This window comes from Scardinius erythrophthalmus, assembly GCF_964197995.2.
Source record: "Scardinius erythrophthalmus genome assembly, chromosome: 20".
Taxonomy (NCBI): Eukaryota; Metazoa; Chordata; class Actinopteri; order Cypriniformes; family Leuciscidae; genus Scardinius; species Scardinius erythrophthalmus.
Genome location: NC_138240.1, coordinates 3,969,673 through 3,988,526, shown reverse-complemented (window position 1 = coordinate 3,988,526; position 18,854 = coordinate 3,969,673). Strand labels below are relative to the sequence as shown.

The 18,854-nt window shown below is 38.2% G+C and overlaps 1 protein-coding gene across 1 annotated transcript in view; it reads left to right on the top strand.

The window, feature by feature from the left end:
• Positions 1–285: 285 nt before the first annotated feature.
• LOC308680435 (leucine-rich repeat transmembrane neuronal protein 4) overlaps positions 286–18,854 on the top strand; it is a gene marked incomplete at its 5' end in the record, with an annotated part of 118,545 nt that continues 99,976 nt past the window's right edge. The window contains 3 exons of the mRNA XM_081348563.1: positions 286–289; positions 1,420–1,476; positions 9,189–10,729. Coding sequence (XP_081204689.1) covers positions 286–289; positions 1,420–1,476; positions 9,189–10,729 — 1,602 coding nt within the window. The remainder of the gene's footprint in view (positions 290–1,419; positions 1,477–9,188; positions 10,730–18,854) is intronic.

The window sequence follows — 18,854 nt, the reverse complement described above, 5'->3', positions numbered from 1 at the left end:
CTTGGACGTTGTCATATAAGTAAACCTCAATGTTTGTCCCTTACGCTGGGAAGAGCTCTTAGGATTTCTCCGTTGTTCACTTGGACATGTTGCGCAGCGGCGCAACTGCGGGATTGAAATAACGCTGCTGTTGCTGGAGTTTTCCGAACCTCGCCAACATCTCGGGCACCGCAGCTTTGGGCAGGTGCTTCTTTCTGAGTGTGTTTGAAGACGGTGCCATGCGGAGTCTGGGATCGCACTTCGAAGGGCTGTAAAACCTGCAAAAACCGCGACATTTACGCAGAGATGGGTATGTTTACGTTGATTTGCATGGCTCTAAATAAATCCATACATTTAGTAAGGTTGGTTTTCTGTGATCTGTTGGCTTTTTGGATACAGTTGGCAGTACTGTGACGATATGAGGTGATGTATATAAAAAACCTGCGGTTCCCACCATAAGATCGTTTCTTAAAATAGCTTTGCTGTGGGTTTTATAAGAGTGTGCATGTGTTTAAGGCAAATGAATGAAGCATATTTGAGTGTGTCCTTGATAGCACGCAACTTCCATCATGCAAACCTGTGAATACATCATATTGACCAGCATTTATTGCAGCATATTACATTTTGCGCGGGTGTTGTGCTTGTATATGATCAACAGGCTTTTCTCTATCAGATGTTTTGTTGCCCTGACTGGATTCTCTGAAGCTCATAGATATATTCTCATGGATAACTCGCATCTGTTGGAGAGAATCGGTGCTGCCTCATATGTGTCCTTGTGTATCAGATTGAGTAAATGCAGATCTCATTTTAGGAATATAGCACTTAATAATTCACTATATGGGATACAAATAACTACATTTATTTAGTAAAATCTGCAGTTATGCATAAAGAGTGCTGTCAGTTATTGCATCCTTCAGGAGAAAGAGAGAGAGAGAAAAAAAAAAAAAAAAAACTCTAGACTTTGATTGATGCTTCAGAGCAAAAGATGTTGTCATAGTGGAAAGCTGTGATTTACTGTTTGATTTTATGCAGTCATTCATGTACCTTGGAGTGCATATGCCTTATTGTAGTCTCTTAACTGTTGCTTGTTTTGCTGGCCCCTTCTTTCTATTGAAATTTCAGGAAAGAAAGAATATCCTTCCATTTGATGCCTTTAAAATCATTCTGTAATTATTGAGAGCACAGATGGTTGTCCCCATCATAAACAATCATAATCAGATCATAAATAATACCCCGCCCCCTTCCTTTTCCAGTCATCGCCCTGCATAGAAGAGTCATTCATTCAAGTATGGCTTGATGAAATGAAACGATGCTAAAAGCAAAAAAGGAAGTGTGTAAGAGTGAATAGGCTGAACAAATGTGATGCTAGTATTCAGAATATGAGTATTGTCATCATAATGGCTTGATGTCGTAGTGTCTTTATGGCTGTTTACTGTGCAGATGATGTAGGTGGATGTTCACTTCTGCGCCTCACAGGTGTGCTGTTCGCTCAACTCGGTCAGCTCAGCCTTATTCTGCTGACATTTATTACACTCACTGCTAAGAGTAAAGCTTGATAATAAAAATAAAACACATTTAGCAGAAATGTTTGGATGAGCCTCACAATGAAAAGACTAGTTCTTATTGTAGGCTATACAGTGCATCATATTAACATGACACTGTTTTCTGTTAAGGGATGAATACATATTTCGTTTTGCGAGTGGCGCAGCATGTGTTCACCTCTTCCACTCTCTCCCTGAATGCAGGGCTCGGGACACCCCAAACATGGGTCTTAAAGCAATATACTCCCAGACTATTACAATATGTCACCCTGAAAAAAGACAAACGGTAAGAAGAGAGATATGTTGCGTAAAGAAAATCAAGCATATTTTAAGGCTATTAAAATTTATTGCATCATAACAATTTAGCACCCCAACCCAATTCTCATTATAATGCGTAAAAAAAAAAAATAAGTAAAAAATATTCTCATTACTGTAATACAGTATTGAAAATCATCCTGTGAGGACACTTTTTTTTTAATCCAACAACTATAATTGTTGCAAATGTACGTCTAAATAATATATACTTTTTGTTACAGTTATGCGATTTTTTGCTTAATGGTCATAAAAGTCAAGTCAAATTATATAGAATTATTTAATAAAGAATAATTATCATTTAATAAATAATTATTAAATAATTTAATAATTAATCTAATATTTTTGTATCCATAATTTAATTCCAAATGTTTTTAAATTATATTCTAGATTTTCATTTTCTTTAGATTTTTGATGTGAGATTTAATGTTTGTAAATGTGTTTGTTTTGTTTTTATAGCAGTGTCTGCACTGTGACTGCAGTGTTGAAGGCAAATGAATGCCATAATATTTAGCAGAATTTAACTGTCATGTCAGTAACATGTTATGTTGCAGTATCTGTCACTCGGTTATGATACCATTGTCCCACGCTGGCACACTCAAACAAGCTGTAAAGAAATATTATAATAGCACAGCATGAAGAACAACTGCTTACTGTCACATTCCTGTTAAGTACCTACATAAAGGATAAGACCCAAAGCTAATTCCTCAATCCCCCTCCTCTCGTTCTCTCTACCTGTCTCGCGTTACCGTCCACAGCACACTGAAAGACATCTGGACACATCAAGTGTCCCTTATTAAATGCCTAAGAGCTTTCCCAGGTAATAGAGTGGAGAGGGTGACAGAATAGATAACTGGGGAGAGACAGACAGAAACATGTCAGCGAATGAGAAATGGATGCAGGAAGTAGCCGTATCTGTGTCTTGGTCTTGATTGGTCTTGGTCTTGATTGCCAAAAGATTTGAAGACAGTTTCTCGGTTATGACCTCTGCTGTCAGGGGAAATTAAAATGTGGGTAATGGAAATATCATTAAGTTTGATAGGAGGAATAATAGTAAAAACAGTCTTTAGATGTGAAATCTCTTTTGTGACTGTTGCACGTGAGCTCCTATTTGAATGTGATGGGATTACTTCAGAGCTGTTCAATTTTGTGTCAGATTATCTTTGTGTGAGATTAGCACTGCTGTTTTGGGATTGGCTGTTTTTTTTTCCTGCTCGCACAGAAACAAATCACAGATGGGATTAGAGCTGAAAAGTTGGCCACCGTTACAGTGGTATTTTCTGCAGGGCTCTGTTGATGCTGTATGTACTTTAAGTTATGGTTGTAGTTTATTGTATGCAGTGAAAGTAATTGCATGAGAGAGTACATAATCTTGACATAACAGATCAAACCCGTCTACAAAGAGGACAGTTGTGTTGCTCAGATATTGCTCTTTCATAGCTTAGGATAATGCTATACGAGAAAATAAGATCACTGTTGTATCTCACTTATTTCTCTTAGGCAGCAATGACATGAATTGGAAAGCAAATGAAGATTTTTGATGAAGTCTTATGATGTTTCTCCTGAGATGAAGACCTATCATCTGTTTCCTGTAGAGTTTCAAACGAGATCTCAATGAAAGTCTACCATCAGAACCAAACTGTCTGAGGTGTGACAAATTTTATAGCAAGGTTTCTCTTAAATTTGTTTAGACACAAATGAGTTATGAAATGAATCTGGATAGTAGCTCAGATCATTTGACCTTGGGAGATTTGACATTTGATTGCAGACGTATCTTATTTACATATACATTGAATTAGAAAAGAAATGTGAGATTACTCAGGTCTTATTCCTTGCCGCGTAGGAAAAACAATTGAGATATTAAAGGGATCTCATTTAGATTTTTCTTTCCCATGGGTATCTAGCATCCAGCCTGTGAGATTGCTTTCAGCACAGAAAAGGCTTTGCAGAAACTGCGGTTTTGAGACCTGGATATGTGGACGCGTTTTAATGTTGGTGGCGTGATGAATGAGTTCTAAGATCAAGGGCTGGTTTACACGCACTGTTTGACTGCATTTTGGCTGCCGTTCCTTTATCGTGATGAATTGGATGCAGGAAGGTGGGGGAGGCCAAGATGCACTTATGCTATCATGCATATATGCAGCGAAAGACAAATTAAGTGGAGGTTTTCAGGTTTGGTCTTTTTGTACGTAAAGCATGACTCATGAGGGTGACTCCAGCCGTTACGCTGTGAGAGTTAATTAAAACTTTGAGAATTTGCATGCAAACCCTATTGGCTTGTACAGTTGCTCCTTGTGTCCTTGCGTACCTTTGCATAACTTCATTTGATCTTGCCCAAGGTGTTCTGTGTAACTGGTAATATTGCAGAGACTAAATTGATTTACCTGTCCCTCTTTTTCTAATTAGGCTGTTCTTGCCCTCCCAAGTGACATGTGGAATTTTAAGGGCTAGAATGCTTTACAAAAAGTGTGTTCCGGGTTGTCTATTGGATTTTTCACATGTTAAAACCCACCTACGAACATCGAACATCCTAGCAACCACATAGCAACATGGCAAAAACACTATATGAACTGTGGTAGATTTTTCCCTAAAGCTAACTACGTCTTTATACTATATTTATGCTCTAGCGCGTCTACAGTCGACGTCGGCCGAGTCTAACTCTATACCCTAGCGCGTCTACACATCGACGTCGGCTGGGTGCTAATCCTATACTCTAGCTAGCGACAGACAGACTTCAGCAAATGTCCTTCAAATGCTTTAATCACTAGTTGGTTAATGTCATAATGTCTTTTCCAGAGAATCCAGCCCCAGTTTTAACTGAGTTTGTGAGTCATGCTCGCACTTTTGCCATTGAATTTCATGCAGTAGGGCTGTGCAGAAGAGCTGGACTGATACCTTTTGAAAGCAGATTCAAAGTGTTAGTTGAAGAAATATGAAGAATTGCTGAAACCAGTGAATAATCAAAAACAATAATCAAGTTAAATAATAACTAAATTTGAAACGGTCTCTGTAGCGATCATTGAAAATGCAGCACCTGGCCCACAAGGAAGGGGATGGAAGTCTTTCTGTGTGGATTGTCATTTTGTTGACTTGTTGGGCTGATACGTTTGATTGTCAGTCTGTGATGGCACTCTCCTTGGTCTGGCTTTTGATCCATCCTGCCACAAAATTGCATAATGCAAGGCAAAATTGTCCTTAGGAAAAGCCTCAAGTGAAAATTGTCACCTTTGCACTGTTTCAGTCTTCCCAAGTGTCAACTTCCTCTTTAGGCGGGCTGCTGCAGGCCCCACTTCCTCTTTTATTTTTCTGCAGTCATCTCACTTGTCAAGGCAGCTGTCTGAAATTTTGAAAACACTCAAATTAAACAGCTTAATAACTAAAAGTCTCATCTGGTTATCAACACAGTTCTTCATTTTATTAAAAAGCTCAGTCCTTCATTGCGGAAAAAAGCAAGCATTCTTCGTTGCAAAACGCAAGAAAAAGCAAGAAAACTCTAATTAGAATACAGTGTATAATGTAAACAAAAATAATTCTTTTTCTTTTTTCTTTTACAAGAAACCAAAATTAAATGACTGTAAGATGTCTGTTATGTGCCTTTTCAAATCACAATTTATATTTAACTTGGTCACACAATCTCATTTTCATACAATGCACAATGCATAAAAATTATCTTTGTTAACCATAAACCAAAATCTTAGAATCTCTGCAATGGATCAGTTTTTTTCAACTGTCTCCCACAAGGGATAACGGGATACAAATTCTAGACGCCTTCAGATCGAAAGTATAATACTTAAACATGTGCAGTTAATATCGTACTGTACGTAACTTACATAAGTTATTCATCACTTTAAGAGCACCTATTGCTCAGTTTTATATATCTCATATACTGTACATAAATTAATCAAAGTCTGACTCATAAAAGTTTCTTCATGACTCAAAATTTCCTAATTATCACAGAGTGCTTCACAGATGCATTTTCCTATTATTATGATTTATAATTTAAATAATTTCTGCATTTTTTTATTGATTTCGAAATGTAAGAATTCATAAATCTCAGGATAACAATATTGATCTATTGATCTTGTTTCAACTCTTTCTCATTTCTCTCTAAATATTTCTTTATATTCAATCAGAATTAAAGTTTTATTCAAACAAAAAGCAAGTTTCTTTACTACAGTATCTCGGGGTATTTTCCCTCCCAAATCTGGTTTCCAGCATGACAAGTTGCTTTTTGCTGGACATTATGGAAGTTTTATTGATAGCTTTCTGGGCGCACTCTCAAACACAACAAATACAATACTCAACATATACCAATTTGGTTGAATTTAACCATAATCATTGCCCTTAATAGCCAAAGTATAAAAACATTTTTTAAATCCTTAAATCTTTTAAAGTGATCACCAGTTTTCTTCAAAATTTTACTTAACAGAATAGCCAATTTTCAGTTAAACCTTTTAATTAATTTAGAAGCATTTTAAAAGAAAAATGTGAAGTCTGTCATCCTACCTTAATACTTTAAGTCCTTTTAGCCTGTCTGGAATGGTCCCTCTGTAGAACAGGGTTCTGCAGTCTGACAGAATGAAGACAACGTGGTTCCTCGTCCCCGTCCAGCCGACAGAGGGAGATTCCGAGGACTCCTGGAATTGGCTCGCCAAATTGTGATAGATTTTTCCCCTATGCACCAGACTTAGGTTGAACCTGGTGACCTTGACACCTGAAAATATTATACTCAGTTGAGTTACCTCTGAATGCGCGAGTTGACGCCTAAGACCGCAATCTAACCCCGCCTAAGAGTCTCACAAAGAGTCGAATGACGTCTCGCCCTCTATCGAACACTATCACTTGGGAATAAGGTCTCTAGTGTTCTTAACGCAATCCACACTATCACTTGGTAGTAAGGTCTCTAGTGTTTCACTATATTTAGCTTGCTTCCTATTTAGCTGACTTCAGCAAATGTCCTTTAAATGCTTTAATCACGGCCGGGGGATCTCAGAGCAGTTCTCCAGAGAATATCCCAAGAAGAAGCAAGGCCAGAGGATCTCAGACAAATTTCATTGAGAATCCCACCAGCAATCACAAATACAACAGGTTTATTGAACAGGAGAATGGCAAAAATTACATGAAATTAATTTCCCCACGAATTGATTGGTTTTTCAAAGACAAGCCCTCTTGTTACTAGGTAACCACAAGGTTTCAAGTTTAGACATCTGTCTAGTTTCATTTTCCATATTTGTTATTTTTATACTCACACAACCAAAGTCCACACGAGTAAATTCACCGGGAAATAGGCCTTAAGTTATGTAACCATAAACCTTGGCTACTTTGCACTGTAACACATTTACTTCAGACTAGTCACAAGAAGATTAGGGACTGTGTTTTTCTCTGATTATTTCAAATGAATTCAATGGCAATTTGCAATGCCACACAGAACTGATTGTTCTGTAGATAACAGGTTGTTCAATCGGCCTACGCTCAGTCTTCAAGACTATTAGATTAGCCTTTTTCATTCAATTGACCTACACAAAATGTTTCGATTAGATCTGGATCTGGAGGCTGGTTAACAGTGGTCAGGCTGGATGATTCAAATGCATTGCTGCTCACCATTGTACATTTATACAATTACTTTTATATTTACTCAATAGTTGTAATATGATTAAAGATTCAGATGGTACAGCTTTGTGCTGGCCACTCAAGATAAACCAATAATTTCCTGTTTTTGCTCCAAGAACAGCAGAGAAGATGCTGTTATCACCTTTGGCACACCCTTAGCTTGAAAAAAAGCTTAATTTCTGCCTAAATTGAGAATCTGATAAAGCATAAAGAGACACTGTCTGAGCCAGTCAAGGAGGGAATGGAAATTTTCATTGTCCTTTATTGATCGACAAAGATGTTTTCATTTATTTTAAATATTTTGCATCCTGTATTTTTTTCTTAAAATAGCAATTTTGTCTCTCTTATTATTTGCAGTATGAAACCCATATTTTTTCTTGGGAATACAAAAGGAGAATTACTTTGCTGGTCACTGTTTTCCATGCAATTACATTGAATAGGGACTGAAGCTTTCAAGCTTCAAAAAGAACCAAAAGCACTATAAACGTATCACAAAAGTAGTCTGACTTATGAACTATATTCATATGATAGCTTTGTGTGATGAAAGGATCTAGATTTACATCATTATTCACTAATTATCTTTTTCTCCAGTGAGCTGTTAACCTCTGCGACCGGCTCATTGAGTCACTTATTTGAGTTTGAGAACCACATCGGTCCAATTTGTGAACAAATCGTTTGAATCACAAACTATTCAGATCATTCATTTTGGAGCTGGATTAACCGATTCATTTGACTCAAAATAATGATTCACTCATCACTCAATCTGTACTTCTCTAAATAAATTTAATATGAAATGGTTTTGAAAGTACTGTAATTTAATGGCAACTGAAGTACTTTAAGATTTTGGCACAGCATGATAAAGCACAATTGATCAGTTACTGTAGTATTTTCTAGCAATGGATTTTTGATTGTATCATTGTTTCAATTAGAGAACAAGACAATCACAAGGACATGCAGGCATTACTCAGCTCTCTCTCTCTCTCTCTCTCTCTCTCTCTCTCTCTCTCTCTCTCTCTCTCTCTCTCTCTCTCTCTCTCTCTCTCTCTCTCTTTCTCTCTCTCTCTCCTGTACTATTGGGATACTCGAGTCTTTATTTTTAGCTGGTTATTTTTAGTCTTCTTATTAGAAAATGGTCCATGTCTTTTGTATGTATAGTATGTGTTGATTTCATACTGTGGACAATGAACATAGAGAACAGTATTCTTTTAACTCAACAGTCCGGTTTCTCTACCACAGAGAGTGTTTATTGAAGCCAATGTGTAATTATGTTTTTTGAAGAAAGCTTAAGGGGAATGTTTTACTCTACTAAAGTTACTCTTGCCTATTAAGCTTTTTCAGTTGCTTCAAGGTAAAGGTGTATATTTGCTTTCATTTTTAATTAAAGTACATGAACTAAGCATGGAAAATCAATTGACACTGGCATCTTTTAAGAATGCCAGAAGAACAATTTGCATAATAATCACATTTAATGTAAAATGAGTTAAATAAAAAAGTTAAATAAAAATTCTGACTTGAAGCAAGACAAGTACGTTCATACTTTCCTCCTCTGTACAAAATTTGATTCAGTAGACATTGGCTATGTAATTTGATAAACTACTTTTTGCAAACTGTGTAGCGGGACTAATTAAGTATTTACTAATCCTTGTAAGCAAGTTATCAGTTTTTGACTAAACGCAAAATGGCAGACTAGGATCAGAATTGACTGAATCATGGCTTATCCTTTCTTTCTCTCTGTGTTTAATGCAGGATCCCTGGTGAGATCCCGTTGGCTGATGATCCCCCTGCTCGTGCAGGCCTGGCTATTGGCTTCCCAAGGCAGAGTCCGAGAGAAACCATGTCCCCGAAGCTGCCGCTGCGATGGCAAAATAGTGTATTGCGAGTCAAATGCCTTCCGTGATGTGCCAAAGAATGTTTCTGTGGGATGCCAGGGCCTCTCTCTGCGGTACAACAGCTTGGTGAACCTCAGGGCTGGTCAGTTTGCCAGCCTCAGCCAGTTGGTCTGGCTGTACCTAGACCACAACTACATCAATGCAGTGGACAAACAAGCCTTTCAGGGTGTTCGAAGACTAAAGGAGTTGATTCTCAGCTCCAACAAGATCACACATTTGGAAAACAACACGTTCCATTCGATCCCCAATTTACGCAATCTGGACCTCTCTTACAATAAACTCCAAGTCCTGCAGCCGAATCAGTTCCAAGGCTTGCGCAAACTTTTGAGTCTCCACGTCAGATCGAATTCCCTAAAGACGGTTCCCATGCGAGTGTTTCAGGATTGTCGAAACCTAGAGTTCCTTGATTTGGGTTACAATCGATTGCGAAGTCTCACCCGTAATGCATTTGCGGGACTTCTCAAGCTGACTGAGTTACACTTGGAGCACAACCAATTCTCAAAGATCAATTTTTCTCATTTCCCAAGGCTGAACAACCTCCGTGCTTTGTATCTGCAGTGGAATCGGATAAAGTCAATAACCCAGGGAATTACATGGACATGGACCTCTTTGCAAAAGCTGGACCTCTCTGGGAATGACCTGCAAGTGTTGGATTCAAGCATCTTCCAGTGTCTCCCTAACTTGCAGACTCTTAATCTGGACTCCAATAAGCTAAGCAACGTGTCTCAAGAGGCCATATCAGCTTGGATCTCTCTTACTACCATCAGTCTTGCAGGAAACATTTGGGAATGCAGCCCCAGCTTATGCCCCCTTGTGGCCTGGCTAAGAAACTTCAAGGGGAACAAGGAGACCACAATGATTTGTGCTGGACCAAAGGAGGTTCAGGGGGAGAAAGTCATTGAGGCTGTTGACACACATGGTATCTGTAAGACAACCCCCACCACTTACCTACCGATCTCCTCCACTGTAAGCTCCCCATCCAAATCTGGACGTTTCCCCCTGCCCACCATGTTCAGGGTGAATGAGAAAATAACTCGCATAAACCCTGTTGCACCTTCCCCGACAGCTGCTTCCCCACCCATCCCTGAGCAGGACTTTGAGCATGTTTCCTTCCACAAGATAATAGCCGGCAGTGTTGCCCTCTTCTTATCCGTGGCCATGATCTTGCTAGTGATCTACGTCTCCTGGAAGCGTTATCCCAGCAGCATGAAGCAACTGCAGCAGCATTCCATGGTGAGAAAACGCCGGAAAAAGGCACGGGAGACAGAGCGCACCCTCAGCTCCCCACTTCAGGAATATTATGTGGACTACAAACCCACAAACTCTGAGACCATGGACGTACTGGTCAATGGGACAGGACCCTGTACCTACACCATCTCCGGCTCCCGAGAATGTGAGGTATGATCCGTCGCCCTCCTAAAACCCATTACCACTGCGGGGAACAAGAGGTAAATGTCCAGTCGATGTGAGGCAAAAAAATGTGTTGTCTCCCCCCTTTTCCGCTGCTAGCTGTTCCCCTCTAATGGGTAGGAAACATGGGTCATTGCATGGCAACTTGAGTCCTATGTTCTCAGGCTGTAATCAAAGATTTATTTACCTCTTTTACCTCAGATATACTAAGATAAAACATCCTCAAGCCAAAAACACCTTGTTATATATCAAACAGCAGCACTGGTTTGGGAAATTTTTACTCTCTACTGGCTTAAAGCAAAACATTGAGTGCAGCTTTTAAAATACACCACTGATTGGCTACAAAAATTCATGTAGTTTCAAAGTTTCAAGTCTCTCTGCATTGCTCCTTTCCTATCCTCTGTGTGTTTTTACATTATTATCAACATACAACACCCCAGGCAAATGGCTGCTGAGTCAAATGAAATGTGGTGGCTTTTATAGAAAAGAGACCGAAAAAAAATTGATGAAATGTGAAAGCTAATATATTCGTCTGGTTCCTAGATACATTTTTGCCTCATTTTGGATTCAGTGGTTTTGGTAGCAGTGACCAGATTATTGAAGGGTTGGAGAGATTTTCCTTAATCATGCACTTTGTCAGACAAATCAGCAGTTCAGGACATAATTAAATGTACACATCGCTAATCCTTACGTAATCCGCCACATGGCTACTTGTGGCTGCTAGACATTTGTCTTGCAATTGCATCTCATAATTTATGCAGTCTCATACATTCTCCCCAAGAAATATGATAAGGCACAGGTCCAGACATGGGGAAAATAAACGTAAAGCCTTTTGCCATGAAATAGCTAATCAGGGGAGTCAAGGTATAGAAACAATACATATTACATTTCTATTCTAACAGCAAAAGCAAAGGCAATCTCCATAGTAGGTCTTAGTATGCATGGCTTTCAGCAAAGGTCATCTTGAGTATCATCTCCATCACATTTCCAGAAATGTTAGAACAAGGTTGAGATCCATTGGGTGCCTAACTTGTGGGACAGACATCATTTTGTCTTGGATTGTTGATTCAGCAGATTGTAGGTAAATTTGTATGGCAGTTAAATTCCCATTGTAAGTAATGAACAAGCCCAAGGGGTGTATTTCAACAGCTCTAAAATGTGATAAAGCTGATTTCCTTTTAGTTTTGCAAAGGAAGCAATAACAAGGAGTTTGTCCTGTGAAACAAGGTCAGATGAAATAATTGTTGACGTGAATTAATGAAATTCAGAAATGGATGGAATTTACAAGTGTTTGACTAAGAGGCTAAGCGATTTGTTTGGAAGTGCTATGGTGATTGTCTTTGCTTTCGCACCAATAACATTTCATATTTAATTTTAGTGGTTTAATCTGAAATGTAAATGAGGTGCTGTGCTTTTCCACTTGTGTATTGTTGCTGTGTTGATTCATTTGCTTTATGGTCTTTTTGTTGTTAGTGTCCATCATGTCCTTTGCCCCCTTTGTTGCTCCTGTTGATGTGTTTTTCAGCCTTTTGACAATTGTGATTGAATTTTTTTGTCCGTAAATGAAAACTGCAGAACTAAACCCTGCATTTTAACAAGTCACCCATACCACTATGTGTAACAGTGATATTGGGTGATTTGTGTGAATGACCTTTTGTGAAGCATGTGTTTTCTCTATTGCTAAGAACCCAAAAGGGAAAGCATATAATTTAATGTACAGTATTATGTATTCTACTTAACACTAGGATATAGATAATTATGGTTTTCAGAGATGTACAGCCCTGGAAGAACATATTAGATTCATAGATGCAAGTAGAGTTGTAGACACAGCAGAAAACATGTGAAATGCACTATTAATTTATTTTTATCTTTTGCAATATAGGCTTTTCTGAAGCTCCAAAGTGAATCACCATTGTTTGAAATAAGATTTCCTATACACAGTGAAAGACACAAACATTTCCTTTTGAGTAAATCTGACTAAATCCTGATTTTGAGATTCATTAATATTGGGATGCAAATTCCTTAATCTGGAATATTTGGTTACATCCTTGTGCAATGGGAATATATAATAAATATCAATATTTATAGTCTGTCTAACTCTATGGGCCCTAATTTTCCGATTAAAGCGCATGGTCTAAAGCTCACGGTGCAAGCGCACTTAGGGCTAGTTTAATGACGGGAAAAATGGTCAGCGTCCGGCTCATGCTCTAAAAGGGTTGTCTCTATTCTCTTAATGATTAGTAATGGGTGTGTTTTGGGCTTCACGTGCAATAAACCAATAAGAGTCTCATCTCCCATTCCCGCCAGTTGCGCTCATGCCATGGCGGATTCGCTATTTACATGAAAGAATTTGATAGTGGAAAGACTGAACGCTTCTCCAGAAAGGAAGCGGATCTGCTTGTGAGCGAGGCTAAAGCGCGCAAGCGGACCATCTACGAGACAAGCCGGATTCCACAATATCTTTATGTACACAATAATAATCTTTTACAATTTAATCCTTTCATTTTTAATATTTGGGATGTTTGTGTGCTGCTGTGCGTCCCTGTGTGTGTAATAAACAGAGTGTACGCGCGTTGTGGACCCGCCTATAGGCGCACATTACTAACGAGCTCTTTAAATAAAAAAAAATATATATTGCGCCATTGATTTTAGACCAGGTTTCAGTTGGTCAATGGCGCAGTCTATTTCTGTTGCCTCAAAATAGCAACAATGCACCTGAACGTTTTCAGACCAGCAGCCCATGGGCGAACAGATGGATGCAAATGCATTTGCTATTTAAACAATGTGGTGCAGGACTTGAAAATGATAACTGTGTCAGGCTGAAACTAGTAAAAAAACACTTGCATTGCGCCTGGCACTGAATTGCACCGGGTGTATGATAGGGCCCTATATATCTCTCTTTAATCGTGCAGTTGCTCTCCTTCTTGAGTTAGATGAGTCCCTGGCAGCTTTTTGTTGACAAGGCAGAACCACAGGAAGTCCAGGCAGTTGGCCATTACTGAAGCCCCTTGTTGTGAGCAGTCAGGCTGCCCATATTTACAGCAAGAAGGACGGTGATTCTATCTCGGAAAATTGGAAGTGTCAAAGAGCGATATCAGAGACATAAAGCTATGGATGTCAGAAAGCAATTTTTATCGAACGGTGATAACCTGTGACCTACTGTGACCATGGTCAGAGGCATCGCTCACACACACAGATACACAGAAGAGAAGAGGTATAGAAAAAGACTGAATGTGAACTTTGTGCTGACATTACTGTGTGATTGACGACTGGACTCTCTTCTACACTCACAGCGATAGATCTGTTTGAATGGGTAGAGAATAACAGATGAAGGACGCTGGGTCTTGTTCCATTTGGAATTGAATGCTTTGCACAATCAATATTTGGAAATATGATTTTTCATGTCTTTTATAAATTGATGGTGTATATTTCAGTTGTAGTTTAGCACAAATGAGGAGCTCGAAAGCCCCATGTCACTATATACAGAAAAAGTAATCTACATTCTGCCTGCCTGAAAAAAAAAAGTCTAACAGAACTGACATGAGAGCGAGTAAATTATTATTTTTTACTTATTCACCATCATTTTTTTGGTGCGGTTTCTTTGCAGAATTGCTGTGAATCCCTTTGACACTTCTGGTAATGATGTAAGTTTCAAATGTAACTAACTAGGAGCAGCTCAATTCAAGTCCACTATGATATTTTTTTTGGCCAGATCAAAAATGTGAGAATGGAAAAAAAAAAAATAGTTTGATCTTACAACTTCCTATCTGTCATTGCAGATGTATTAATGAGCAATTCGTTATTTGTAACGGCACTGTGAAATCCCTGCCTAATCATTGTGACCACGTTTTGGCGTTTCTCCAGAAGCAGAGATACTGTAAAAAGCCAGTGGGCTTTGGCAGCATTGTTTCAGCGTATTAAAATGAACAACAGCTTCCCTGAAACTACAAATGTCCTCTTTAGCAGAACAGGGCCCTCCCAGAGCTCTCTGTTGGGTCAGCTCCTTTTGCTCCAAATGGCGAAGCCTTCGTCCTTGAGTTCTGGACGGCTTCCCGGTGTTTTCTGGCCCAAGCAGCAGTGCTTCACCTTTTCCACGGCAACTGTCCCGGGCAACCCGACCTTACTCGATTGGCTGAGTTGGTTAGTTTATACAAACACGGCACTGGAAATTAAAGATTTGTGGGCGTGTTTGTATCGGTGTGGTTGTGCATATCCTTTTCAAGGACGTTTGCTATGAATATTCATTCTGAATGTGGCTCTAGAGTGATTCAGGCAACATATTATCTCTGTTCCAAGACCTACTTATTGAGCTTTCTACTTTTTGGGCATCATAGGCATGTTCCTGATGAGAAAGATATCTATATTATAGTCTATTGTAGTCTTTTCTTTTCTTTTCTTTTCTTTTTTAGTCTTATTATCATCAATGCTTAAAATAGTTTTTTACTGCTTAATGTTTTCGTGAAAACAGCAATGCTTTGTTTTCAGAACTTGTTGAGAATGAATTTGAGATATAAATCTCGAAAACAAAAGTACTGATGTTTCCACTAAAATGTTAAGCACAAAATACTGTTTTAAGCATTGGTGATAATAGAACCATTATTAATAATTGAGTAATGCCTTCTAAAAATCTATTTTACCAGTGTGTTTGATTAGCAACATATTAATTCTAAACTCTATTGGAATGAATAATGAGTTGGCTGTCCTGTGCATTTCATGTGTACAATTTCATTGTAGTACAATGTTTCAAATCAGACATTTATCAGGTTCCAGTTTAGTTCGACATCTGCCTGAGGCAGCAGACAGCAGGACAGCTCACAAGGTTTTGGAGCAGAGCTGGTGTGTATTTATAATAAAAGTGAAATTCTCAGGAAAGAGATGGCATTTGAATGCATAAAGATTATGTTCGCTCATTTGGCATCTGGAATGCTGTGCTAAATGAACATATGTCAGCTACGAACAGTCCTTTATGAACAAGAAGTGAGAGTGATACTGCTGCAGTAGAAAAGTTAGAAGGAAGCATCTAAACAGATGTCTAAAATTTCACAAACTTTAAATGTACAAAACTAGGCCGCAAGGTAACAAAATATAACCTGGAGGCGATGCAGCTTGGGTTGTTAGCGTCAACTTGCCAGGGAAGGATGCTAAAGGCTTTCCTGTGGATTGGAAAAACATTGCCATGGAAAGCAGAATCATTTAGGAATGACATTAACTGTAAAAACAATGCAAGGTACAAGTCATAATGTTCTCAGGCTGAATGTGTCTTCACTGGTGTTACTGCTAGTCAAGTCATTGTAATGTAGGGAGGGACTTCATTTTATCTGCTGGGAATTGATCAGATTGTGATATTATATCTTCATGTTATTCTCTTCCCGTGTAGCCTTGGTTACATCAAGGAATTCTAATACAACTGGAGGGAGCTTTCCCATTCAGCTTTCCCACACTTTACTTTATTATTTTTAGAATGGCATATCCACCTTATTCCTATGCCCTTAACGTTATTCTCATGATGTCTGAAAATAAATCATGAAGGAAAATTGACAGCTCATCCAGTCAAACGGACGGATCAGCTTTGTTTGTTGGGCAACCTTATGATTTGAAATGATTCGTTTCAGCCTTTTTGAATGGAAACTCCCCAAACCGGAAGTGCCACCCATAATTCAAAACGCAGTAAGGTCGCCAGGAATAAGGTGGATACTGATGAATTGTGTACGATAAGACCAGGAACATTTATTATTAAATGAAAGTTTGGTCTTTAACAACTCTTGACTATGGAACAGCTTTAGTGTTTCACTTAGCCTACTTTTCTTCTTTTCTCTTTCTTTGGTTTTATAAATTAAGGAAACAGAGCATTTTACAGCACTGACTTGTCAGGTCAGATAAAATAAAAGTCACTGATGGGTGTTTAAAGCCTAAGCTTTAGCGGTGACTCTCAGGCAAAGTCAGACCTCTTGTGAATTAATGAATTGATAATGAAATTCAATTATACAGTTCCATTCAGGCAAGCATTCAAGACAAAAGGTATCTTTCAGATGGTTGTCGCAAGTCTTGACCCTAGATGACTGGAACGCTGCTGATACTGTCAGAAAGATGGTTGAACTAGGATGAAAGCACTTGTAATATTGATTCTAGGCGAGACCATAAGAGATTTCATCATTCATTTGATTCTGGTAGATAGGTCATACTTCATAAAACTCTGCAGATGTGCCTAATGAAACGAGACCCTTCTGTTCTCTTTTCATTTGTTTTCCTTTTTTACTACATAAGTGATTTAAAACATAATTATCTCCTCTGAATCTCATAATACGAAAATTATTCAGATACAATCTAGAAAATGCAGTGTTCTTTGGACACTTTTGTCACTCGAAAAATTGCCTAAATTTCTTTGCATTAGACAACAAACTCACAAAACTATTGCAGGATCATTTCTCTTCACTTTTCTTCAAAACTTTTGCTCAATTAAGTGTTTTTTTTTGTTGCTGATTTTTAGTAGGATGAAATCAGTTCTCCTCAAGTTCAACATTAAATGATTTGAATGATTTTAACTCATTTCACTTCCATTTCTGAGTGGAAGAGAATATTCAGTGTAAAATAAATAAATTAATAAATTGGCAGGATTTAATAATTCATCGGCAATTGATTGGATTGTAAAAAGGCTCAGTATAATGTGATGGAAAAAATCCTTTCAGAGGTGGAATGAGGTGTTAAATTATGACGAAAACAAAAACACAGTTTATTTCATTGGAATAACATGCATTGATGAACTGTTCACAATAAGACAATAAATGGGTATTGGGAAGGTAAATGAAGACCATTTTGTTTTTTTGTTGACTTAAAGATATGTTATGGAGTACATGGTTGTGATGTCATAAATAGATGATTTCTGAATTGCTTTTGCAGTACAGTTTCATTAAATGGCCTAAAGGAGAGAGCTGTGCATGTGACTATTTAATTTAGTACTCATCTACATAGTAGATAAACTAGTTTATTTCAAAAAAGCAAGAGAATGCTCGCTTTCCATTAAATGACCCCCTTTAAAGACCCCTGTTAACGCACATGGGATGGGAAAAGAAAGTAAATACACCCCCCTCCCATCTCCGTCTCTTCTCTCCCGCGGCCTCCCTGGTATTGGCAGTGTTTTTGGAGTGTGATAAACAGTGCGAGACACACAAACACACTGTGGCAGACAGTGTGGTGGAGATGCACCCTTGTCTGTCTGAGCTTCCATTGCCTGGCAGAGAGGCACGCAGCTGTGAGGAGGCCATCGCCTTCATTGTTACAGCTGAGTGTAAAAGCTTTGTTTTGGCTGGCCACACGGCTCAGGTGCCTGTATTGAGTGTGGGATTGAGTCCAGACCCACAGCTGCATGCGTTAAGGAAACTCAATAGCACCTCTTCTGGAACTGATTAGGATTTTAGCACAGTTTGATGGAAACTAGTTAGGTATATTCTGATTAGAGAACAACTATTCAGCACTAATCTCCTAACTACGCTTCAAGTGCAACATAGAAAATGTCAATTGAACCACGCTTTTGCATTTGGGAAGGTCAATTCCCAAAGATCTGTTCTCTTTAGTGCTTCACTTGTAAATTACCCAGTTCCTGGCCAAAGACTGGATGTCAAATCCAGTGTTGTGCAAGATTCAGTCACAATTGCACAATTTGTTAGTTGTATTTGATGTCATGACCTAACTATGCACAATTTATTATATATATTTTTTTAAATGTAGGTTTGTTACTTTAAAAATATGCTATTTCTCATTGATATTTTATGTCATAATAAACTAATGTTTTATAAGTTGACATGTATTGGTATACACTACCGTTCTAAAGTTTAGGGTCAGTAAGATTAATACTTTTATTCAGCAAAAGTGACAGTAAAGACATTTATAATTAGATAATTTCTAATTCAAATATTATTATTATTATTTTTATTTTTTTTACTTTCTATTCATAAGAATCCTGAAAAAAAAATCACACTTTCCACAAAAATATGAAGCAGCACAACTGTTTTCAACATTAATGATGTTCAATATTTAATCAAATCAGCGCTGTCACACTGAAGACTGGAGTTATGATGCTGAAAATTCAGCTTTGCATCACAGGAATAAATTACCT